The sequence below is a fragment of the Alosa alosa genome, chromosome 10 (genome assembly GCF_017589495.1).
Source record: "Alosa alosa isolate M-15738 ecotype Scorff River chromosome 10, AALO_Geno_1.1, whole genome shotgun sequence".
Taxonomy (NCBI): domain Eukaryota; kingdom Metazoa; phylum Chordata; class Actinopteri; order Clupeiformes; family Clupeidae; genus Alosa; species Alosa alosa.
In genome coordinates, this window is record NC_063198.1 from 2,957,188 (window position 1) to 2,983,067 (window position 25,880).

The 25,880-nt window shown below is 39.5% G+C and overlaps 3 protein-coding genes across 10 annotated transcripts in view; all 3 read left to right on the top strand.

The window, feature by feature from the left end:
- The first annotated feature begins 2,931 nt into the window (after positions 1-2,931).
- Positions 2,932-6,293, top strand: rpp14 (ribonuclease P/MRP 14 subunit). Of its 3 annotated transcripts, none has more exons than XM_048253793.1 (6): positions 2,932-3,036; positions 3,514-3,626; positions 3,880-3,964; positions 4,181-4,257; positions 4,599-4,677; positions 6,161-6,293. In XM_048253793.1, exons 2-6 carry the CDS (start codon positions 3,553-3,555, stop codon positions 6,215-6,217), a joined length of 372 nt encoding a protein of 123 aa, XP_048109750.1. In that variant the 5' UTR covers positions 2,932-3,036; positions 3,514-3,552; the 3' UTR covers positions 6,218-6,293. The 3 variants fall into 3 exon arrangements, with proteins under 3 accessions (XP_048109750.1, XP_048109751.1, XP_048109752.1); XM_048253795.1 differs by lacking the exon at positions 2,932-3,036 and adding an exon at positions 3,048-3,125; XM_048253794.1 differs by lacking the exon at positions 2,932-3,036 and having other exon boundaries at positions 3,044-3,626.
- On the top strand, positions 6,280-6,885 carry LOC125301419 (hydroxyacyl-thioester dehydratase type 2, mitochondrial-like). The gene has a single exon (XM_048253792.1). The coding sequence runs from the start codon at positions 6,280-6,282 to the stop codon at positions 6,787-6,789; it is 510 nt and encodes a 169-aa protein (XP_048109749.1). The 3' UTR covers positions 6,790-6,885.
- Positions 6,886-7,179: 294 nt separating this feature from the next.
- The window catches only part of pxk (PX domain containing serine/threonine kinase), a 43,729-nt gene continuing 25,028 nt past the window's right edge, over positions 7,180-25,880 (top strand). For 2 of the 6 annotated variants that reach the window (XM_048254302.1, XM_048254303.1), the window contains exons 1-6: positions 7,180-7,455; positions 9,156-9,206; positions 9,309-9,356; positions 9,600-9,786; positions 10,717-10,794; positions 25,440-25,513. In XM_048254302.1, the coding sequence (XP_048110259.1) occupies positions 7,354-7,455; positions 9,156-9,206; positions 9,309-9,356; positions 9,600-9,786; positions 10,717-10,794; positions 25,440-25,513 (540 nt within the window). In that variant the 5' untranslated portion in view covers positions 7,180-7,353. Of the gene's footprint in view, positions 7,456-7,494; positions 7,866-8,363; positions 8,385-9,155; positions 9,207-9,308; positions 9,357-9,599; positions 9,787-10,716; positions 10,795-25,439; positions 25,514-25,880 lie in introns of those variants that run through there. The other 4 variants (XM_048254297.1, XM_048254299.1, XM_048254300.1 and 1 more) reach the window with 4 other exon arrangements.

Genomic DNA, 25,880 nt, shown 5'->3' on the forward strand with positions numbered 1-25,880 from the left:
CGGACTGTGTTGGAGCTATTATGAAATTAGTGATTTTAAACTGTGTGAGTATTATCCTGAAAATTTTAGATGTCAGGTGGTAACACTGGACTGAAATTGAAACGGGAGGAGATGGAGGAAGGTGGCGAGGGATTGGACAGATATTGACCAAAAAATGTCTATAGCAGCTTATAGCAACTACAGCTTCAGTCGTTCTTGAAGTTGCATGACTGGTTTTCTCTGTAGTGACTCACTACGTCTATGCTGTATAGCTATGCTAGGTGAACGATTTGCCTATTACAAGTTCTTTTACCATCAAATTGGTTTCATAAAAGTGAAAAACTTACATAGTGTACCTTTAACAAATGACCTTCAAATAACACAATGTTAAAGGGACACCAGGCAACATTTTCGTGTTAATTAATCATCTTCGTAAGTCGGTATATGGTTAAATGACTCATTACGGGGCCAATGAAGGCTCTCTCGCCCGCCCCTTCTGCCTGTAGGAAGAATATCCCACTTGCAAGTTCGGTGTATCCTACCCGCCGACCGAAGCAGGATCAGTTTACAGCACAGAGGCAGGCTAACGAAGCGCTAGAGATTGTTGCAAGCGTGTGTATAATGGCAGAGCCGGCGAAGAAGCAGCGAAAACCCTTGACTGAAGACGCAAAGAAAAGGAAAAGAGCTTCAGACCGAGCGAGGGGGAGTTTTGTAGAGAAAAAGCATCAGGCTTGCCTGGTGTCCCTTTAACAGAACATACGGGTTGGCACACTGGTGAACCACAGATAGGTTGTAAAGTTTAGGCTAAGTAGCCTCTTGTAATAGCTATATAGAAATATGGCGTTATGGCCGACTTTTTGAAGTAAGCCAGGATTTGCCTTTAGCTTGCTTGCTTAATGGGATACCCCACAGGTAACCCTTAAATGCAAGCATAGTGATGGGTGTGACCTTGCCAGCCAATCAGCTTTAACTTGAGTCGGGCACTTAGACCCTGCTCCACAACAATTAAGTGATTTTTGGGACTTTGCTTTGGGTCATGCCCAACAACACCCCTTGCTCTGTTCTAAAATCACTGTAACTTACAACTTCCTTGATTATGCTGGGTTCAGGGGTCTGGAAATAATGGGAACTATCCATGTGATGATGTCGTTCTTCTAAGTGTGAGCGAGCGTTCATGTGCTTTGCTGTTGGAATGTGGGAAAACCATTGATGCCACCACAAAGGTTATAACATATGGAGCCCCTAAGGGGATATTTCACGAGCACATGAAAGTTTTGCGTGAGCACATGAAAGTTTCGAGTGAGCCCATGAAAGTTTCACATGAGCACATGAAACTAAACTTTAGATTTGTTTTTGCTCATGTCCCCTTAGGGGCTCCGTAATAACATACACACATTAATCCTAAATAAAAGACTGCTCAAATGTATGATGGTGAGAGGCGCTTTTGAAAGAAGATAATATCTTTATAATAGCTTTGACAAAAACTGCTAATTGCCCAGTTCACATTAAAATTGTTGGACATCAGTCCACGTGGACTACAATTGAACTACTAAATGATGACAAATCAGGTAGCGTTCACAAGGATTTTCCCGCTGGGACAAATGTTTTTCCTATTATTCCCGGACCCCAAACTATCTAAATCTGACCATGGAGTTGACTTTGGCGGAAAGCTGAAGGTGATTGCTGATAGGCTGTCCCAATCAGTGGCGCCTGCACAATCCAATCACGTTGGATTGTGCAGAGAGGGAAACAACAAATGAGGGTTTCCGAGATTTTTGTTTTTTCCTTTTTTTTTAGAAAAAGTAACGGGTACTCACGGTTATGGATAGAAATGTAGTGGAGTAAAGAGTACAATATTTGCCCCTCAAATGTACTTGAGTAAAGTCATAAGTACTCCCCAAAAATGATACTCGAGTAAAGTACAGATCCCTCAAAATTGTACTCAAGTACTGTACTCAAGTAAATGTACTTACTGTCCGGCTCTGGCAGTTAGCTAACCTGCATTGAAAACCAAGCTATATCAATGTTATATAGGATCGATACTTAATGTTGGGATATTATCTCATGGCCCAAATATTACCTAGGCTATTTACAAATGACAATTATTGGTCAGTAATTTAGAGACTTGTTGTTTTAAGAATTCCAACACAGGAGATAGAAATCAGGCAGTTGAGAAGAAAGAGGAGAAGAGAGGGAAATGATGGGTGAAGGGCCCTCCCAAGTGAGAGTCAAGATGTAACACTCACTGTGTCAGATATAGCCTACAAGCTCTGCACCCTATGACCCTGCAAATTATGCAACATTTGCTAGCTGATGAGGAGAAGCAGCTCATTCTTAATAACAGATGGGGCAGGGTCCAGTATAAATATCCTAAGCCAATTTGGGAAAAGGCTCAGATATTCAGGTGCATCTAAAAAAAAATAGAATATTGTGGAAAAGTGTGTTGGTTCAAGTTATAAACAAAACATGTTTACTGAACAAAAACTGAACAAATATAAGGTTGTTGGCAAAATGATCATGATACCCTTTATGTTTCAGCCCTCTCTATGGTTTAGTCTTGTGCAGGCCTACTTGCTAAATGAGCATGTTTTATGCTCTAGTAAGTATATGTAATGTATACAATTAGTTTCCACAAAATGAATCAAGTCATCATTTAAAGGGTTAATTTTTCCTTTTTTTCCTCGGAAGGAAAAGAGGATCTCGGAAGAACCCTAGCTTTTTAGGGTGCCCAACATTTCTAGCGACGTGACCTCGGTATTTGAAAAATCCTGGCTACGGCCTAACAGAGCATGCTTTTATTTTGACGAAACACACTGTTTCTTCTAGGCTACGTATTTCTTCTATCTAGTCTCCTAGTCTGTATCCAAAATGCCTGTTTGTCCCCAGATTGATGTTATCAGAGAATGTCTAATAGGAAGACGGGCTCTGGTATTATCGTTGTTATTTGTTTGTAAATTATTACATGCAGCCAATCACAGAGCGACAGAGCCTAACCAATGAAATACATCTTTACGCATTTCTTGTTCCTGCGCGTGTGCTCCTTCGAGTCAGTTGACAGTAAGTTTTTGAGACTGCAAATATTTCCCACAAAGTTAAAACATTATTGTGTATGGCATATCTTTTAGCAGGCTGTCATCGCCGTTTGTGTAAGGGATTATGTTAACACAATATGTTAATTACGTTGATACGCTAACCGTTACTGTCTTAATCTCAGTGGATGCTAATGTTAGCAAACACAACCTCAGGCTTTTTGGGGACACTAGTCAGTCGTTTGTGAGCTATTTCAATAAGTTTGTTGTAGATCATTAGCAAAACCAGTGTAAACTACTGAATTATAGGGTACTTGTGTTTCTATAGTGTAAACGTTGCGTAATGGAAATGTCTTGTGATGCATGCAGCAGGCCACATTAATTCACCGTTTGCGGGGCAACAGCATGTCCTTTTTCTTGCGTTTGACCCGATGAGAATGTTACACAATTAATTTATCAATGCATTGCCATTGCTTTAACCCCAGCGATCCTTGTTTGTTCGAAGGGCCTAGCATAACTAAGTAAACTGCGGCGTGCTGACATAATGGAGGAACCCGCGGCTTTCGAACGGCTTGTGTACAAAAACGCTTCAAATTTCCAGTATATGAAGATTTGTCTGTAAGTTTGAGCATGATAACCTTTATTTGCCATGGTTATCTCTTTCTCTCTGAAGGTTATAATTCCCCATTTTTCAGAGTTTGTGAAGTTAGCCGTAGACAATGTGTCCGTACATTAATTACCTATTTCTTTCCAACTTTTTCTTGAAGATGGTCCCTTCAAAATGCACCATGCGGTGGTTTATAACCTGATTGCCCTCAGTTATGCTCTAATTTAATGTGCAAAATGGTCTGATATTTTCGTGTATGATTAGAGAATTGAAGAATGGGAGAAGAAACATTGAGTCCGCTCAGTTCAAACAGCTTATCATCTCTGGTCTGAGACAGCTGTATGGAGAGGTAAGAGTTTGTGACTCATAAAGTGTACCTCACCCATTCTACTCATACAAGTATATTTTCCCCTCAAATAGAATAGTACATGAGTCAACAAATGGCTCGCTGTTCTTTTCCTCTTGAGCCTTGAAAGTACTTTGTAAGGTTGTTTAAATTGTGAACCTGTATGGCAGAGCGACAGATATGACCAATATTTATTCTTTTTTTTGTTGTTACATTTAGGTGGGGGCAGCATTCCCATTTGACCTGCTGAAGTTTGATCCAGGTACATTGACAGGCATGCTCCGTGTATATAACAGGTATAGCAACCATGGATCTATGCAGTGTCATACAAGAGTAATAAATGGGTTGATTTGCCAGTACCCCTCCTCAGCATGTCAGTATTCCACCACTTAAAATATGCCACCCGTTTCTCCTTTCTCAAACGACATTCACATAATGTCTGTCAGTAAAATCTTGACAGACATTATGATTGATTGATTGACAAAAGATTGATTATTCCCTTAATTTTTTTCAGCATATGTGCATTGCTTTGTTGGAGAGGTGGATCTAAACTATATTTGTTGTTATTATGGAGTATATGGTATGATTTTGTATATAATTATACATTTTTGTTTGTTAAATTGGTTATTTTCTACAGTGGCCTTGTGAAGCTGTGGAGTGCCCTAACCCTCATTGGATCTTACCAGAATGAACTGTGTGCAGTCAGAGTCACTCAGGTAAATGAATACTCACTACATCATTTCATTAAAATCATTCAAATTAAATAAAATAATTTTATTGTTTTCTCAACAAGCGCTTGACCAGGAAAGATCCTGTAGTCTGCCAGATGGGCTTTAGATGAGCCTAAATATAGAAAGGATGCTGACATTGAGTTTTACATTGAACTTGTCTGCTTCCCCCCCCATATCTATTGTTTTTGTATATTAAACCATGTTTATACATAGCGGGGTATTCAGAAAAATGTACATTTTCCTCTTCTTAGTTTTAAAAAATAATCCGTTCCCACCGACGCTTAAAACAGCTGGGGAAGAGTGTCGGAAACACCTCGAGCAAACAGGTGGCCAATCAGAGATTTCAAACAAACGAGGGAACAACACATCACATCCCCTGTCTACATGCAAACGTGAAACCGGAGTTTTCTCAAATTTCCACTTTGGCTGGCGTTTTCAGAAATAATAGTTTTCAGTGAACCTCAGTTTTCGTGTAAATGAAAGGCCAAACCGCATGAAAATATATGCGTTTTTCCTACATATAAAAGTGGTCTTAGGCAGACCTTATCCTTTACATATAGGACTAGTGGAGAAACTTGAAAACTTCCCTAAACAAACACTTATGAACTTCCTATAATAAATAGTCTTTGTTTTCAGATAACATAATTATTTATGAAAAACTTCAATAGTTGCATCTAATGAACATCTCTCTCTCTCTCTCTCTCTTTCTCTCTCTCTCTCTCTCTCTCTCTCTCTCTCTCTCTCTCTCTCTCTCTCTCGCTCTCTCTCATACAACATGCATACAATGTTGCTCCATTGAAGTGTTGATGTGGCCCACTACAGACACATTTTGGTCCACATAAGACCACAGTGGACCCAGATTTTTTTTTCTTGAAAAATTATCTTTCAGCATCTTTAGTATTGTGGGCACAGAGCATCTGGTCCTGAAAGTGAGGTGTGTGAAAATGATGAATTTCCATTTCTAAATTAATGTATTTGTCAGATGTCAGATTTGCATACTATTATTGGGGCAGCCATGGCCTACTGGTTAGTGCTTCGAACTTGTAACCGGAGGGTTGCCGGTTCGAACCCCGACCAGTAGGCCACGGCTCACGGCCGCTGTTGTTGCAGGCAGCTCACTGCGCCGGGATTAGTGTGTGCTTCACCTCACTGTGTGTTCACTGTGTTTCACTAATTCACAGATTGGGATAAATGCAGAGACCAAATTTCCCTCACGGGATCAAAAGAGTATATATATATATATATACATAGTATATATATATATATATGTATGTATATATATATATATATATACTTATACTATTTGAGCATAGTCATTGTGTTAAGTCTAGCCTTGGACTAAAAGAGAATTTAAATGGAGATCCCCATGGAGAAAAGTTTTTAGTCTTGGACTAGGCACACTTTTGTCAAGTGTGAAATGGAGTGCAAATAGGCCTACTTAACGTTACTGACTTTTTTTCCCCCCCAGGTCTCTCCTTTTCTTTTAGCATTGTCTGGAAATAGCCGTGAACTGGGACTTCACTAAGCTTCACCTACAGTACAAGTGGAAAAACTGCTCTTGACCTAGCACCAAGAAAAGAGTTGAACATGAACATTTTAAGCAGAACTGTTTTCATGAAACCCATATACCACACAATTAATTTGGCTTGGTGTGGCAAGTTGAAGCCTCCGTTGACACAGACTTGCAGTCAACGACTGCTATATGTCGGGGAAAGAGCTTCTCTTGCCAAAGCTTTTAGTGCAAGAGATGTTGCTCTTTTTGCTGAACTAACTGGTGATACAAACCCCCTTCACCTCGATCCAGACTATGCTAAGACCACCACTTTTGAAACTCCTATTGTTCATGGTGTTCTTATTAATGGGCTGATTTCAGCGGTTCTAGGGACAAAAATGCCAGGAAAAGGCTGCATATTCCTCTACCAGGAAATTCGCTTCCCAGCACCCCTTTACATCGGAGAGGAAGTGGTGGCTGAGGCAGAGGTGAAAAAAATAAAAATGTCATTTGCTTTTATTTCTGTTTCATGCTCTGTTAAAGATAAGGTAGTTATGGAAGGTGAGGTTATGGTTATGATGCCAGAACATGCAGATAGGTCTTAAAGAGAAAAAGAACCTTCCAATCATGTTTTTGTTGTTACTGTGGTATCAAATGTATCTTTTTGACCTAACAATAAATGGAAAATTAAATTGGATTGATTTCGTCTCCAGTATCTTTGATCTATTGGGTGGATTACAACTGTAAGCCTAAATGTGTCAATCAGATTTTTCCAGGAAGTAGGCCTATCGACTAGTTTGCTCACAGATGTTCTTGAGTTTCATTCAGGACTGGTGAGAGGGAATCAAATAGTGTTTGCGCCTGCGCTAGCCTATTATGTTCTGTGCTGCATACATAAATTAGGTATATTTAATTTTAAATATCTAATAGTAACATTTATTGAATGTAAACCTTATTTCCGCCTTGTCTGATGTGCGCTGTTGTAGCCTATCCGGGTTAGGGCGGGTTTAGACGATCTGTAATCGTCAGTGAAGTAGCACTCTGGCGGAGACATCCTGACTCAGTGCCGGCCCCCCTATCATAATGGTGGGAACTGCGTGCAGGGTTTGCTGAATTGACAACTCAATTTCCCAGTCTTATAACGTGAGAGCAATTAATTGAACGCCAGTATGGCGTTCATGGAGAAACCATCACCTGGGGAGGTATTGCTGGACGACACCGTTACATTGACTGCAGTTATCGAAGCAAGTCAGAATCTGAACTCTCATACGGTAAGTGTTTAGGTCGATACGGACCTGATACATGATGATCACGGGATTTCACGCCGATGACTAAACGAGGCCGCCTTGAGAGATCGAACAGCCGGATTGTTCGGACAGTTGTTTACTTTTCGCTAACGTCTCACATTATTAATACCACTTACATAGGCTAGAACCAGCTTGAATGAAGTCCAGTCTAGTTATTAGCCAGGAATCAAGCTAGCTATTGGCTCACAGTAATAACATTAGTGCTCTAGCGTTAGCTATCGCTAAGTTCACTAACATAGTGACAGCCAGTATACAGTAGCATGAAAGCTAATCAACAACTGAGCAGCAGCTGGTTTGTTGTTGACTGATGACCTGGAACATGGCAATAACACTAGAACTGTTCTATCGTTATCGGCGTTCATCAGCAATGTGATGTAAACTGGATTTTGCCTAACGTTAATTCTGACTGTCCGCTGATGGTTACTTTCGAGTAACGTTAAACCGCGCGTCGACAATTAACGCTATGTTAACGTTAACTGTCCAGTCGATAAAATATTTTAGTTATATGTAACAACACAGTTTAACGTTACAATTACACTTAAATGCTCAGCGTTATGCGCCAAAGTAAAGTGACATTAAAGCAACAGCTAACGTTAAGTTGCTAGCACAACTATGTCATGTTTTATGAAAATATCATTCGAGCGTATCCCAACCTAGCTTCTCCATTCAAGATCCTGGGCAAGCTCAGTGATAAATGTCCTACAAATAATTCTGCAGTGTCGTTTAAAACCATTGAGTCAATTTAGCCAGTGTTAATCTGGTTTGCTTACTTTGTTGTCGGTCGTGTTAACTACTAGAATGTGAGGTTGTTACCTCAGTCACAAGAAGGTGAGGTGGGTGCTGAGGGAAATAGTGATGCATAACGATAAGAAAACCAACAAACGTTTTTTCCTGTAAGTTCTGTAACAGGTAGTTCTAGGCCTCATCAGATATTCCCACTATTGCTCATTTCAGTTTGTGCTATTTAAATCGAGGACATTCGTGAAGAGTAATTTATTTTTTAACTTACCTCGGGTTCATTAAATCAGGTGTCCCCTAACGAAAAAGAACAATAGGAAATAGTACTGTTTTGGGACCTATGAAGTAGACTAGGCTAGGCAAAGAGTATAGAATTAACTAACCAGGGCAAGGTTAAGGGTATTACAGAATATCATAGAAGTATTAGACACTATTAGACAGTATTAGACACACATCTTATAGTATTACTATAGTTCTTTCTTCGTAGGGTATGTTAAGTTTTATGCCAAATGAACATGGACAAGGTCTGCTAACTACAACTAATTCAGACAAAGATGCTTCACAGCTTCACTATCAGTTCACTTCCACAGCTGCATGCATTATTTTTTCTTGACCAGTATCATATCAGCATCATCAATTCAGATAACAGATGTCAGCTTGTTTTTGTTCCCCTTTTGTTTGAGTAGATGTACAGTATCTTGTCATGTATATTGTGGTTGTGGAACTTACAGTACTAGGTAGGCCTCTGCTTCAGAGGACAGAATATTCTAGAGCAACCTTCAACTGCAACTTCCCAAAGCTGGGTGACAGCCATTTGCATGCCATCACAGAAACACATAGGTCTAGGCTTCCGCGTACTTAATGCTTTGAAAGTGAAATAATTGTAATTTTGTTTTATTGATCAATTACTTTTTTCTTTCAACTAGGAATACATCATTCGTGTGCAGAGAGGTGTCACAACAGAAAACAGTTGGCAGGTAGGTCAGTTTTAAACAGGTCTTACAAGACTTACATGTGCTCCTTGCTTCAAAGGTTTTTTTTTTTCTTATTATTTATCTAACTTTTAATATTATATGCAGGTCATTAGGAGATACAGTGACTTTGATATGTTGAATAACAGCCTATTGGTAAGTTCTATAATCAAAGTATTCTTTGAAAACACATTCTCATTCTGTACCATTACCTTTGTTAACATGTGCTACATACTTGATAAAAGTGCTAGTCTGTCATATTTCATAAAAAAAAGACAAAAAGAGGATGTTGCTTGCATGGCTTTTTGCTGACATTTTACTGACCAATTTCCTGAAGACCATATTCCTTAGCATAGCCTTCCATAGGCAACCAATTGACTATAATCGTCTGTCTTACAGATTTCTGGCCTCAGCCTACCTCTTCCCCCAAAGAAGCTCATTGGGAATATGGATAGAGAGTTCATAGCTGAACGTCAGAAAGGACTGCAGACCTATCTGAACTTCATCACACAGCACCACATCCTATCCAGTTGTGAGCTGGTTAAAAAGTTCCTTGACACTAATAATTACTCCACAAACTACACTGGTAAGGGACAAGATGACCTTAGATAAAGGGATATTCCAGAAAACAGGTTTTGTTTGAAGTCTGAGGTTATTAACCCTGAGATGAGGGAAATTCTGGGCTTTCCATTCCAATGTGAGTCAAACTCAGAATTAGTTACCACAACTGACACTGTGAAGCTTTTTTTTATCCATTGTTCCACCATTCCCTGTTGTTAAATCAGGTCAGTTTTTTAAATTGAACAAGTTAGGGTTAGGTTTAGAGTTAGGGTTAGGGTTGGGGTTAGAATTAGGGTTAGAGGTTAGGGTTAGGTTTCATGTGTCATGACAGTGTCATGTCACTCTTACTGTATGTCGATACTGTCAAGTAAAGTGTTACCGAAAGTTTCCTCCACCAAGTCCATTATCCACGCCATCCGTCATCTGGCTTATCCCGCAGTTGCCACTATGTACTGCATATAGGCAATAGTCATGCATAGCACGCAAAGGAAACAAGTAGTTCAGTTTAAAAAGAAGCAGACAGTTTGTTGTACTACTGTCTTTGGTCCTGATAGTGATAATAGTGGGTAATTAAGTTACATGTAACTATGCTTCCTAGTTCAACTATCATTTACTATGGTTGTTATAATTACCATTAAAAAGAGCATTGGTATAGAACAGACAAGCACATACTAGTATTAGAACTTTCAGATGGGAAAGTATGAAGTGAGGTCAGGTTGCCAGTGGCGCCCGTTGCCATGGTGGCAAACTCCGCTAACTCAGGTCAGCTGTTTTTGAACCGAAAGATTACATTTTTACCATATCAGGGTAGATCAACTAGAGTTCAGGGTTAGTCTCAGACTTTGTCAAACCTGTTCTCTGAAACACTACCCCAGTGCAGATGCACTGTTTTTGTACATGTACTGTTTCTATTATGTTTGTATTCTGAAATGACCCAATTTCTCTTTATCCTCAGAAATAGCCTTACAGCAAGTATCCATGTTCTTCAGGTCAGATCCGAAGTGGGAGGTTGTGGAGCCTCTAAAGGACATTGGTAAGTCATTTTGAAGGATCCTGCTCTGACCATGAGTCATCCTGGAAAACCTGAAAAACAGTTGAATTAAATGTAACTGTTTTAGCAGTTGTGTAACCCCTTCTTAACGGGTGTGTACACAGGCACTAGTTACAATACATAAAACAATTAATTAAATGGCGCAAACAGGATCCTGAAGGTCTCAGCGGTGGAATGGTGAGCTGGCTGAGATTCCTGAATACCAGTAGGCTAACAATTACAGACAATAAATTCAATTGAATAGCGCGGTGCCTCCACTGTAAAAATACTACACTTACCGTATAGCTCGTGTATAGTGTATTCCTACAGAATTTAAATAATCAATGTGAAAATAATAAGACTAGTGGTGAAGGTAGTTAAATGAATTGCCAATACACCATAAGTATAATGAAATATAATAATCAAATATTTATTTAATAATAGCCACGTAATCAAAGTGACAACCCAATAGCTGAGAAATGTCAGCGAGCGAACAATTCACTCAAGGGGAAAACCGAACGTTAACGAATGGTAACGTTAAAGGTTAAGCTAAACAGACACCAGTGTGGAAGACAATACAATATACACAACTCAAGTTAAATCACAAGAATATACCAATCGCAACAATATTATTAATCATATATAATCAAATAAACCCCCCCCCCCCCAAGCGCTGGCCGTTGGAGCTCGGTGGTGCACAGGACGGCAGGCAGGACAGCAACCGCTGAACGGCTCTCCAACTCGCCGGTGATCCAAGCAGAGACGAGAACGTGTGTGTCAGTGTAAGTGCAGTTGACGTTACTCACGACCAATCACTCAGAACCGGGAGATTCCGCTTAGTCCTGACTCAGAGGAATTGGAGGCAGCTATGTCCCAGCTAGCCGAGGATGCGACTCCGGTGGAGGATGTTGCTGCAGTCAGCCAGCAAACCTCAACAGCAGCGGGTAGTTGGCGGTTGGCACTCCGGTGGGCTCAGCACCGGAGGCAAAACGCAGTCGTCCTTAGGAGGTCTGGCTCCGGTGGGCCCAGCACCGAAGCACAAATCGAGTCCGTCTCCGAAGGAGAATGCAACAGGAGCTAGCAAGTCAGCTACCCAGGTCAGGATAGCTTCAGCTACAAAATAGCACTGACAAATAGCTAGCGGAAAGTCTGACCAGCACTTGACCGGTAACTTAAAAGAGAAGGAGTAAACAAGTACGATGCGCCGATGTTACGGAGGAAGTGGGCCTATGAACTTGTCCAATGGTCTCCACAAACAACAGGCAGCAAAGTATCCTCTCTCTCTCCAGTGCAAACCCGGACCGTGACTGATGAGCCTTCTCCTCACTTAGGTGATGGAACCTTCAGTTTTCACCGCAATTTCGCGGGCATAAACAAATAACAGATAATGATTGGCTGCTTAAACAATTCAAATAAAAGCAAAACAAACAAAGACATTTGATTGGTTCACATGTATAGAATGTCGTAAATCACAGACGTAAGTAAATTACAAAGCATTCTGGTACATGGAGTAAATGTATACAGTAACAAAAGGGTAGTACAAGGTTATTAAGCATACTGAAAAACTTCAATTTTACAGGAGCTTACAGTTGTAATTTTTCCAGACATGGAAGACACATGGATATGAGAGAAAAAGTGAAATGCCCAGGAATATTTTGTGTTGGAAAATTGGGAAATTATTTCAGCATTTTCTTATCCTTTAGCTGAGATGGACAGAAGCTCTATCTATCAGAGCTTCTTAAAACATAATGTCATCTAAAAGGGCCAAGATATGTTCAGGATAATTTCAAAGTGGTTGGTCACTTTGTGGCAATGCTGATAACACACACTCATCACATGGTAGCTCATGCTGGTTAGATGACATTGCAACTTAAGTGGCCTTAGGACATCAGCAACTGTTTACAAGTTTACAAAACATGTGAAATATGGTCCAGATAATATGGCAATTGGAACTATACATTTTTTTGTGTTTTTGTTCACTATGTAGTCAGCTTATAGGCTTGTTTTATCCTTTGGAAATAACTGGATAATTTTTGTATTGGGGGAGAGAAAGTGTTGAGGGCCGTTCACACCAGGAACAATGACTCTAACGAAAAAAGTATGAATGTCCGCACACAAACTACTGTAGAACTATAACAACATGAAGAACAATATAGTTGGGGATAACTTTCAGAGCGATTTTGAGAACTATAAAAAGCTGATCTAATCTAAAGCTGATCCAATCAAATTATATCAAATATTAGCCATCACATTCGTCAACATGAGAGGAGACTTTCCTTATCGTTGATCAGTGTGGACACTTTTATCATTAAAGTTACTAGTGCAGTCAGTGCCCGTTCAAACATGCCATTCCTGTAGAAAACCCGTAGCCCAGACAGACAGACGTTCCTGTAATTTATAGATTGATAGTTATCGTGTGTGAACGGCCCTTTAGCTATTCCACCAGAGAAGAGTGAGAGTGCTAGTCGACAGTAATGATGAGATCAATATTGATGAGTGTAGCAGATGGCAAAAGCACTCACCCAATCTGGCTTTGATTGCACTTTTGTTATTTAGGATCATTTCATGAATAAAATTGTGAGTTTTCATTAACATTAAATATGTGACCCCAAACTTTTGAACGGTAGTGTATATTGTGAAAGACTATTGTTTCTTGGTCCTTGCAGAATTACCTAAAACATTTCAGATTCAGATAGATTTATTCGTCACATACACAGTTATAATAGTGTACAACAGGTAGTGAAATGTAAGCCTGGTTAGCTCCATGACTATGTGAAATGAAAATAATATAAATAAAAGAGATAAAAGATTAAAAGCAATAGTTATTAATAATTGAATTAGGGCTGTCAAACTTACGTGTTAATTTCGATTAAATAATTACAGAAAGAATTAGTGCAGTCTGCTTGGTCCTGTGAATGAAGAAAGCACTGCTTGGTCCTGTGAATAAAACATTTAGCCTATGATTAAAAAAACGCCCAGACCACTCCTGTTGACAGGAGCATCATTCTCTACTATTTCTGCAATAAAGAATTTCCGTTGCCTACCATAGGAGTTCATCAACAGGAGTATCACCTCAGTGCAAAGCAATCTAGAGGTACGAGTTAGCACACCTCTTGATGATAATGCTAGCCGCCAGCCTTGTTAAAGGGACACCAGGCAACGTTTTCATGTTAATTAATCATCTTCGTAAGTCGGTATATGGTTAAATGACTCATTACGGGGCGAATGAAGGCTCTCTCGCCCGCCCCTACTGCCTGTAGGAAGAATATCCCACTTGCAAGTTTGGTGTATCCTACCGCCCGACCCGAAGCAGGATCAGTTTACAGCACAGAGGCAGGCTAACGAAGCGCTAGAGATTGTTGCAAAGCGTGTGTATAATGGCAGAGCTGGCGAAGAAGCAGCGAAAACCCTTGACGGAAGACGCAAAGAAAAGGAAAAGAGCTTCAGACCGAGCGAGGGGGAGTTTTGTAGAGAAAAAGTATCAGGCTTGCCTGGTGTCCCTTTAAAGTTAACTTTGCATAAAGTTAACTTTTGCATACTGTTTCCTACCCTATGACCGACTAACTAACTAACCGACAAACTCCCTTACTAAATCAACTACATTTGTTGCACACTTGAAACAAAATGTCTTCAAAAATATGTTGTAGGTGGTTACATTTATTTCCATTCCAATAATTTCACACATTACATTTCCTTTCATTTTGTACGCTCCTTTTCTGTGTCTCATTTTTCCTACTGTTAAATTCATTCTTTTTCTACTTAAAGCAACACCAAAGAACTTTCCCTCTGTTGCACGCACGCTATTTGTTTATCCAGCACCGGCTTTGCAAATAACAATGTCCACAGACAAGGTAGAATATTTGGCATGACTTATAAAAGTACGATGTATTGCGACATCAGATGCAAGTCAAATTTGTAGTTTCTTATGTCTCATTCCATCAAACTACAGATCTGCTACCCGATCTGGCAAACTTATATAGTGCGGTTATAGCCGATAGAGGGCCGCGAAGCAAATGCAGAATTGCCGTTCACCCTGTTATGAGTTGATGAACCACTGAAACGATTTTGGAAACATTATTTTAAGGTATAAAAAAACTCTTTGGTGTTGCTTTAAAGAAGCCCTATGCAACAATTTTAGCAAAAATGACCTTAACTATGCAGGTTAAGAGTCGTTCTGATGGTTCTACAACACTTTTTGGGTCGTTTGGTGGGTGCTTCGTCTCCGCCTAGTGCTTCTCCGTGGAAAAAACGAATATGCAACTTTCTGGTTGCGGTCCGAACACATCCGGATGTGACTCAGCGGAAAAATCCAATTGCGCTTCGAAAATGTAGTCACAGGGTTCCCACGGATCTTTAAAAAGTCTTAAATACAACTTTCGTTTTTTAAGGCCTAAAAAAGTCTTAAATTGTCTGGAATGTCTTGAATTTTCGAAATGCGAGAGAGCGAGTGAAATGTCTCCACCCGGTTTCGTGTATTTTTTTAAACGCAACTGTATAAGTGACTATAAGGCTACTGGAGGAAGTGTAGTGGTTGCAGAGTGAAGATGTTTTTCACGGGTTTTAAAGGTGTGAAAACGGTAAGAATATGTAAAAATATGCCTGACGTTTTCGTGGTGTAGCCGAGGCCTGAGAGATAAACAGGTAGCCGTGAGCGGTAGAGTGAGAGGGAGAAAGTTAGAGATAGTGTGGCCATACGTTCGGATTTAAGGAACCTCGGACGGACAGGGAAAAAAACAAACGTTTTCGCAATCAGGAGGAAATTCTCGTGAAGTGGATCTGTTTGCATCTCTCCCACGTGTGTTGCTGGCCTAGCCTAAGTAAATATATGTCTATAGCCTATAATATCTGTCTGCAGCTTGCTTGCCAGCCTTTCCCAGTACTTCGCAAAAGTTGTGCAATATAACCACTTTTTTTGTCGGCGACTAGGCTACATAAAATGTTGGCTACATAAAAAAAAAAAATGCAAAATACGTGTGTGCTTGAGATGAAACCAGCAGTTTTTTCAGCAGGAACATGAGAGGAGGACCTGTCTCTTAATTAATGGGGTGGTTTCACTTTTCCCATATTTGTTTTTTTTTTTAAACAAGTCCATGGTTTTACAATGTTTCAGTCCAGCTTTGGTTGGTTTAAATACAACTGGTGTGCAAAATTTGAAGTAGTGGATCAACTTTGATTTGCTTAAGAATTGACACTTCATTCACCATCAAGGTGATTCACGCAGCTGGGTGAAATGTAAGTACAACTGCAGCCGCTTGGGGGCAGCATAGTCTGCTGTGGCATTCTGCGGTCGAACCGGACCAGCAAGGGCTGTGATTGGCCGAGTTTTCAGTTTGTTTCTCTGTGTTTTTAGCAGCCCCTGCAACATGCTAGTCCACTATAGCCTATAAGCTTTGTACATAATGTTAAACATAGTTTTGGATTCAGTGGCAAGATTTCTTGATTGTACAGTGCCTGCCTGTCTCTCAGTAATGTTTTAAACTGAGCTTCGTCAGTTGGCAGTAGGCTACTTTGTCGGCAGTCATGAGTCGCTTGCTAACAGAACATAAATATGCTGCCCAGAAACCTCGTGAATAGTTCTGATTTGTTTTACTACACTAACGATGTTAAATATAGCCTTTAAATATAGCAATGACTGAGGCAGGGACTGAGCCTGTGATTCTCTGTGCATAGTAAGGTATGGTAAGGTGCTCTAAGGTGCTCTGTGTGAATGAGTGTCATGGTGGTAGTGCAATGGGGGTTATGCATATGTGCTAATGTGCTAATATAGCACGCAAACAGTGAGGCATAAAGACAGTGGTAAAAGTGGCTAGTGGACAGACAGTATCCAAACATGGAGGGGGTGAAGAGGCAGACAGACTATGCAGAGAAGTCTATCTCTCCTCTTCCCTTAAGTGAGGCATTGAACAGTTCAATGGCCCTGGGGACAAATTACTTTCTCAGTCTGTCAGTTGTGCAAGGCAGTGAGCGAAGTCTCCAGCTGATCAGGCTCTTCTGCCTAACAATAGTGCTGTGGAGTGGGTGACACTCATTGTCCAAGATGTTGATCAGTTTGTTCAGGGTCCTTTTGTCAGATAGTGAAGTGATGCACTCCAGTTCAGCTCCCACTACAGAGTCAGCTTTCCTTACCAGCCTGTCAATTCGCCCCGCATCCGTCTTCCTTGTGCTTCCTCCCCAACATACTACTGCATAGAAGAGGACGCTGGCAACAACAGACTGGTAGAACATCCTGAGGAGCTTACTGCACACATTGAAGGACCGCAGCCTCCTCAGGAAGTACAGTCTGCTCTGCCCTTTCTTGTAGAGTGCATCAGTGTTGGCTGACCAGTCCAGTTTATTGTCCAGGTGGAGACCCAGATACTTGTAGGTGCTAACCACCTCCACATTGACCCCATCAATTGGATTGCTAAATCTAAGAAGCCCTTTACTATTGGGGAAGAGATAATTCTGCTTGCTGGTAAAGGCATGTGCAATGAACTCCTTGGGGAGGCTGCAGCTAAAAGAAATAGCTCAGGTACCGCTTTCTGCAAGCACTGTCCATAGGCGAATTGATGATATGTCAGAGGATATTGAGGCACAGCTGTTAGAGAGGGTGAATTGATGATATGTCAGAGGATATTGAGGCACAGTTGTTAGAGAGGGTGAATTGATGATATGTCAGAGGATATTGAGGCGCAGTTGTTAGAGAGGGTGAATGGGTCACCGTGGTACGCTATCCTTACACTATCCTTCATAATTGTAGGCTACAGGAAGTGGGGGGAGGGTATGGGATGACCAGAGCCGTCATCTATCGTCTTTCCAGGCACACACAGCTCGTTACCATATAGCCTATCGACTGCCTTAACAGATAGGCTCTGCTCTTGTGCAAACTTGACAGATACAAGGCCCATTTCACTTACGTTCATGAAATCATGCGATAGCTTACTTTACACATAGCCAAGGCTACTGTCGGTGTATTTTAATAGTAGCCTAGTCTAATAAGCTACACCAGCTTGTAGTCCAGGCAAAGTCAGGTCTGACCCAAAACTAATTGCATCAGAATTTATTTTCACATTTTTATATTTCAATTGGTGATCTAAACACCATAGTAAAAGTCCATGAAAATCCAGTTGGTGGAAATATGTTAGAATGAGGGTTGTTTTATGCATTATCCTTCAGCAAATACTGACAAAACTGTAATTAGAATGTTATAGAATAAGCATTCTAAAGAATATCTGACCCCATCTAACTTAACATGGAATTTTAATATTGCATTGTTGAGGAACATTCTTTTATTTTCAAAGAGTTAGTACATTTCTCAGGCTTATTTCAGACTGGTTTGTTGCTAATTGGTGTCTATTTTTACATTCCTTTGAATCAATGGAAATGGTTGTTGAGTCTTTAAATAGAGCCAGTGTGTTTTTGCAAGTGTTCCACAATGTTAAAGTTGTACAACACATAGTTAAGCATTATTTAGCCTAGGAAAGTGTTTTTGGTGGTCTGATTTAGAGGCCACTGAATCATATACAGTATAGGCCTATCACACGAAAGTATCAGTTCATCATTTTCCAAGACTTATAGACTTATAGTAATTGACCTCTTGCCCGGGGGTTGACTGAGAGACTGTCTATCCAATCAGAGGGGCCTGTATGATGCCTCTTTACTTTGCACAATTTTGGCTAAAACAGTAATCAGACAGCACAGTATGTTTATGTAAGTGAATGAATAAAGGAAAATTATAAAGGCAAAGTTGAAGATGGACAGGATAATGTCCAAATTCGACAGAAAGGTGCAGATAACTGCAGCTAGCCTCCAAAGAGGTGACTGTTGTGACGTCTGGCAAAAGGTGCATGCTATACTAATAAATATAGTTTAAGCTTAATAATTAAAATGCATGCCTATGCATGGGTCATGGTTTTACCAAAATAATAGAACAGCCAAAACTATACATATTCTAAAAGCATATGCCCTGTACATGAAATATAGCATTAATCAACTTATGTCCCATCTTCCTTCACACCATGCATAATACATACTCCTCTATTCTGTATAGGCGAATCAAGTGAACAGCTGATACATTTTGGCCTGCACTATTAAGGGAAACAAATCAACATAAAACATCATAAACTACATATTTTCTAAAAACATATAAGCTCTAGAAGTGATGTGACACCAATTAGGACATGTCCCATCTTCCTCCATGCAATGCACAATACATTGCCATCTATTCTGTATAGGCGAATCTAGTGTAAAGCGGACACATTTTGACATATACTGTCTAGGGAAAGCAAATTAAACACCCTAAACTATATATTTTCTGAAAGCATAAACCCTCCAGAGGAGATATAACACCATTTAAGATATTTCCTATCTTCCTCCATGCCATGCACATACATTGCCCTATATTCTGTATAGGTGAATCTAGTGTAAAGCGGATAGATTTTAGCCTATACTGTCTATGAAAAACAGAATAAATACCCTAAACTATATATTTTCTGAAAGCATATTACTTGTAGATGAGATATAACACCAGTTAAGACATGTCTCATCTTCCTCCATGCCATGCACAACATATTGCCCTCTATTCTGCAAAGGCGAATCTAGTGTACAGTAGACACATTTTGGCATGTACAGTCAAGGGAAAACAAATTAAACACCCTAAACTATTTATTTTCTGAAAGCATATACCCTCTAGAAGAGATATTACACAATTTCAGACATTTCCCATCTTCCTCCATGCTATGCACAATACACTGCCCTGTATTCTGTAAAGCTGAATCTAGTGTAAAGTGGATACATTTTGGCCTATAATGTCCAGGGAAAACAGATTAACCACCCTAAACTATATATTTTCTAAAAGCATATGCCCTCTAGATGAGATATAATGCCAGTTAAGTATTATCTTCCTCCATGCCTTGGACATGGTACATATTCCTATATTGCATTTACTCTGTATTAAAACACATTGATTTTAATATATAAGCTGAAAAAAGCTAGAGCATTCAAAAATGTTCAATGTTAACATTTAAAATCATATTATTGTTTAATTTGACCATCGTTTGTCCTCAGATTCACCCCTGTGGGCTGAATAGTAATTGAGATATAGGGCTATATTTGTCTAATACACATGGTCACTAGCAAATAGCTTAGGGGTTTGTCAAGTCCACATTGGGTGTGGTTTTGTTTTCAAAAGTCTGGCAAAAAGGTGGATCTTATGTTTCTTAATTAGTCATGGGTGTGTTTTGGGCTTAACATCCTTTAAACTAATGAGAGTGACATCTGTCATTCCCTTTAACAGCAAACAGTGCGACTTCAAAAAGCGCATCGATATTTTGATAGTCAGCGGCGCATTTGAAGGAATCTGCTTGCATGCGAGACCGTATGGAACAGGTATTCCACTAAAATATGCTTTACTAAAACCAAGCAGAGTATAGCCTACACACATCTGCACTTGTGTATTATTTGAAGTCATTGTCAAACTAACTTCTCTGTGGTATCATAGTCAACGACAAAACAGTTATACACAGTTAAATACTTTTACTATTGACTGACAATATGTTGCCATTGACAAAATAGCCTGAAAAAGGCAAAACTTACAATAGTGTTTAAATAAGAAACCTAAGGACATTTATCCTGCAGAGGAGTTGCTTACATTTTGTGACTTTGCAAATGATGGTGAATAATTACTCATTGTGGGACATATTACTGAAATCTTTATTATAATTATGTTCCCCATTGTAATCGTGTAATTTGTAATGTTTTACATGGATTTGCGCTGGTGCACGTTCCTGTGGACGAGAAAGGCAGGGTGTAATTGTGCACTCGCCCATCACTGTTGATAATGCACTCTTAAAGGGACACCAGGCAACGTTTAATTACTCATCTTCGTAAGTCGGTATATGGTTAAATGACTCATTACAGGGTCTCATAAATAAAGACTCTCTCGCCCGCCCCTACTGCCTGTAGGAAGAATATCCCGCTTGCAAGTTCAGTGTATCGTACCCGCCGACCGAAGCAGGATCAGTTTACATCCTGCATTCACAGCACAGGGGCAGGCTAACGAAACGCGATTGTTGCAAACGTGTGTATAATGGCAGAGCCGGCGAAGAAGCAACGAAAACCCTTGATGGAAGATGCAAACAAAAAGGAAAAGAGCTTCAGACCGAGCGTGTGGGAGTTTTGTAGAGAAAAGGCATCAGGCTTGCCTGGTGTCCCTTTAAAATAACATATAAACAACTCGCCATGGATTTCTGACCAGGTATTTCTTGGTCAGTGGCGTAATGCGTTTTAGATAGTGTAAGATAGCGATTTTTAGATAATGTGCTAGACCCCTCCTTAGGTCGTTAATTGCCACACCCCTTGGTGCGTTGCTCAATAAAAGAGACGGGCATAACGAAAAACTTAATAGAAATACGTGTACAATAGTGTACAATATTCTAAAGAAGAATAGTGGTGCATCGTGATGATTATACGCTTTGTGCCGTGCTGTTGACTGTCATGATAGGGCCCATAGCCATTGTAACCTCTTGGCAGCCATTTTGTTGGCCATCTTGAAAATGACCCCTTTCTCAAAGTCAGATTTTACTAGATTTTTAGTATGTTATTTAGCATGCCAGTACCAGAATCCATAAAAAAACCTTTTGTATCAATTTTTTTGATGTTGAACCCTATATTGACCCGCCTAAAGTTACTCAACTTGCACTGGATCATCTTCCTGAATGTCAATATTATCACAAGTGTGGGAAAATTTCTAAGTCAGCACCAGTCAGAGGCTACATTCAATGTTTTGCACTTTTATGTCATCACATAACCAAAAGTATTGGTTTTACCAAAAATAGTTGTCAATATTTTAAACTACAAAAATACATACCTATAAAGTATTTTGATACAAATTATTCAACCCAGTCAAATACAAATTCTGAATATACGATATATTTTTGTATTTGAAATATGGAATACATGTACCATAAATACTGCTCATCCCTGTAGGCATCACTTGTTCTGAGATACCATGTTTGGTTCAGGAGATATAATGAAGAATATAGGTGTAATTCAGTTATAGTGGAACATTTAATGGTTGCCACAGCGACCATTAGGGTTTTTTGATAATTGTTTTATATCTGAAAATGTTCAGGGCTCCAAACTGTACAAGTTCACCAAGTTTCATGCTTATATGAAAGAATTTGACCTAATTTTCACATATCCCCTGTACTATAAAAGTTCAATAAAACTGCCAAAAGTGCAGCTTTTCGCCATTGACCTCTGACACATAATTCCAATTTTGACAATGTTCCACCACTTGGATTTTCATGGACTTTTGGTATGTGATTTGGGAAGGTTTCATGAACTGAATACAACAAAAATCATTTCTGTTGCAATTAGTTTTGGGTTGGGTGATTTTTTTCTCATAGATTGCCTGGACTATTGTCTTTAAGAGGGGAAATTCAATTGTATAGCCTATAACATTAGCTGAGTCACATATTTGGCCATATGGTTATAAGACACAGTTTCATCTTATCCACCACTCTTTCGACTGTACGTTACTGTAACTGAAGTTCTCAAACTTGCGATCTTAAAGAGACCAGCGGATCCTCTAACTCTTGTGGGTCTAACCTTAGTGCTGCTAATGACTGACAGACTCGACCGACGACCTGACAAAAAAAAAAAACATAGGCGCCAATCGAGGCTACAGATTAGCGTTAGGTGTCGCTAAAGAACTCCCTTAACTCTCGCTACTTAACAGTAATTGCGCATGAAATTAATTAATCCGCACACGAGTTTTATGTATTTTTATACCGTGTATTCTCCGTGTCAATTCATGCACCGAACCGTGACGCCCGTACCGTTTCGGTTCAATACGAATACATGAACCGTTACACCCCTAATGCTGAGGTTGCAATGAATGAGGATAATTGGTTTTATCTATATTTATTTTTTGCATTATTTTGAATATGACTCGCTCCAGTCTCAACAGCACATACTTTTTCCACACGCATCTAACACACATATCCCTCCATTTTCTCTCTCTCTCCATCCCTAAGCACAGTGCTTTCTTAAAGGAGCTGCACCATTTTACAACAATTGCATCTACATTTTCATATTAGAATGTTTTGTCAAGTGTAAGCTTAAACTACCGTGATCAATTTAAGTTCCCGTGCCCCTGCTGCGTCTTGGAAGCAGTAAGTCAAGTCGCATCAAAAATAGTAGTGGCAAAACTCCCAAGTGACACCTTGTGGTTGTTTGTGTCAAATGCAGTTTGTGCCATTTCTGCTGAGAAAATGGGGTGCGTGATTCATGAAGGAACCCGTCCAAACTTAACTGGGACCCACTGTAGATGCACATAGTAAATTATATAAAGTAGGCTTTATATAAAAAAATACTGGGACCCACTGTAGATGCACATAGTAAATTATATAAAGTAGGCATAGTAAATTATATAAAGTAAACTATTCAAATATTTAAATAGCTTAGTCTACCTTTGAAAAAAATATTGAAGGGAATCCAGTCCAGTACACATGTTTGGCAAGTAGCCTAGGGTACTACAAATACAGGTGAAGAACAGTCAGTCTCAACCAGTAGCGCAACCAGATATGTACAGCCAGCTTCAAAAGAAGCACCCCAGACTCTAAAATTGGGCATTTATAGCTGTGTAGGTAATTCACACACAATTATTGTCTTTTGCCAAAATATATTTGGTAACTTCTGTAGAAATCCAAAATGGGGTGGGTGTTCAAATTAGTAGAAAAAAAAAATGGCACAAAACAGTTTTAAGTTGTCGTATGTATCTTTTTTGCCGTGGTATAGTCTTAATTTTTACATTTAGATGTCTTAAAAAGGTCTTAAAAGTCTTTAAATTTGGACTTGTCCAGAGACCCTGATTCAGATTGTAGTTTCTAAGAAGACTGCAAAACGAACTCCGACATGGCTTTGTTGCTGTTGAAATTGTAAGTAGCCTACCCTTGAGTGAACTTTTCGTTTTTGTAATGTGGTTTGATAGTCTCTTGAACAATGTGTTTGCTCGACCGTTTTATTGTGAGCCCTGTATGTGTTTAGCTTGGTTTCTTGATGGCTAGCTCGCTAGCTAGTGGGGGTTTAGCGTAGCAGTCACTTGCTACCGAAGCTGCAGGGGGAGCTATGTCGTGATAAATGCGAGCCCAAATCAGGCGAAAACCCAGAAACAGCAAAGGAATAACCAAACCTGCATAGGGCTTCTTTAATTACTTGAACTGCTCTATTTCTTATCCTGGACTGCCACCTACTGGATAGAAAAGACAACAACATACTAATTATGCGAATAAAAATCTACGGGGCCTATCTTTGCTATCTAAAACGCACGGTCACTGGCGAATAGCTTCCATAAATCAGTCATGGGTGTGCTTTGGGTGTAACATCCTTTAAACCAATGACAATGACATCTGTCATTCCCTTTAACAGCAAGCAGCGCAACTTCAAACAGCACATCGGTATTTTGATCGTCAGCTGCGCATTTGAAGGAATCTGCTTGCACGCGAGACCGTATGGAACAGGTATTCCACTAAACCATGCTTTACTAAAACCTAGCAGAGTATAGCCTACACACATCTCGTCTATTAAAAGAGAAGTGCATGGCGAATAATTTGAGTAAGATAGGACTAAGATAAGATAGCACTATGCGCTTTGCGTAGTGATAAGAATACGCTATGCGTTGCGTTTTGGATCACCAAGATAGGGCCCTACATGTTTGAATGGCCAAAAAAGGACAAATCATGGGGGGTATACCACACATTACCTTGGTGTTACATGTCATTGACAGTGAGTGGAAACTTCAGTCATTTGCATTTATCATGCAAAAATACCTGCGCCAAATGAAAAATAAAAGAGAGAGACATTAAACTTTAAAGTCTTTAATGTTGGTTTAATGTGATCTTCATTGATTCACTCATCGCAAACATTTAGATTAATAAATCAGAGTATGTAATTAATTAGATTATTTTTTTTTATTGCTTGACAGCCCTAGATTAAATTAAATAATAAAATGAGATAATAATAATAATAATAATAATAATAAAAATAATAATAATAACAATAAAAAAATAATAGTATTAAAATGAGATGGTGTACAAAATAAAGGCTACTGATTGCAAATAACAGTTGAGACTGCTACATCAGCTGAGTCCAATGTATTCATGAAAGTTGCAAGCATGTCCATATTGAGGAGTCTGAGGGAAATAGTTCTTCCTTAATCTCTCAGTTTTTGCCATCAAACTATAGAAACGCTTGCCCGATTTCAACAACCTGAACAGGCAGTTGCTGGGATGGGTAGAGTCCTTTATAATTTGAACGGATCTATTCTTGCATCAGCTGATGTATACATCATGCAGGAAGGGGAGAGGAGTCCTAGAGATGTGCTCAGCTGAGCGAACCACTCTCTGCAAAGCATTGCGGTCCTTCTCTGAGCTGTATGCTCTCTTTGACCCCAGTGTAAAAAGTTTAATTTGAACATTTTTTAAAAATTATATAATGAGGCTACATGATTATGACAGATTTAACACTGACAATTCACAATTGATCATACAACTAGAGATGCATTATTACAACACAAGACATTGATTGTGGCACAGTAGCAGTCTGGAAACTGATACCACTTACGTTTCAGTGGAATATGTTGTGCTCATTCCTTTTGCACTTTCCAGGCTGGCGGATACGAAAGAAGTATTTCCTTATTAAAAACAAAGATCAGCCCAAAGAGCGGCAGGTCTTAAGTTGGGTGAGTTTTGTGTTTATTATTATTATTATTATTATTATTATTATTATACAAGTCCTTGGGCAATGCAAGGCAAATGCTGCAGTTTTGGGAAATCAACTGCAAGGTGTCAAAAAAGTTTTTTGTTCTTGCCAATTGCAAAAGTTTCAGTCACCCTCTCTGCCATTACCTGTTTGTCAACAATGTGAGCATTTATGAATATATAGTCAAGTCAAGTTTAGGTTACACTTTACTTGACAGTGTCGACATAAGAGTGACATGACACTGTCATGAACGTGTCATAAACAAGTCATAAAGATTTATGACATGGTTATGATAATGGATTTGGCAGACGCCTTTGTCCAAAGTGACACACAAATACAAAACAACA

Excerpts from the sequence above, each read along its gene's own strand:
- rpp14 (XM_048253793.1), top strand. The coding sequence starts at position 3,553 with ATGGAGGAACCCGCGGCTTTCGAACGGCTTGTGTACAAAAACGCTTCA. Across the intron at positions 3,627-3,879 it reads CAGTATATGAAGATTTGTCT|AGAATTGAAGAATGGGAGAA; the intron begins GTAAGTTTGAGC and ends GTGTATGATTAG. Across the intron at positions 4,258-4,598 it reads ATGCTCCGTGTATATAACAG|TGGCCTTGTGAAGCTGTGGA; the intron begins GTATAGCAACCA and ends TATTTTCTACAG.
- LOC125301419 (XM_048253792.1), top strand. The coding sequence starts at position 6,280 with ATGAACATTTTAAGCAGAACTGTTTTCATGAAACCCATATACCACACA.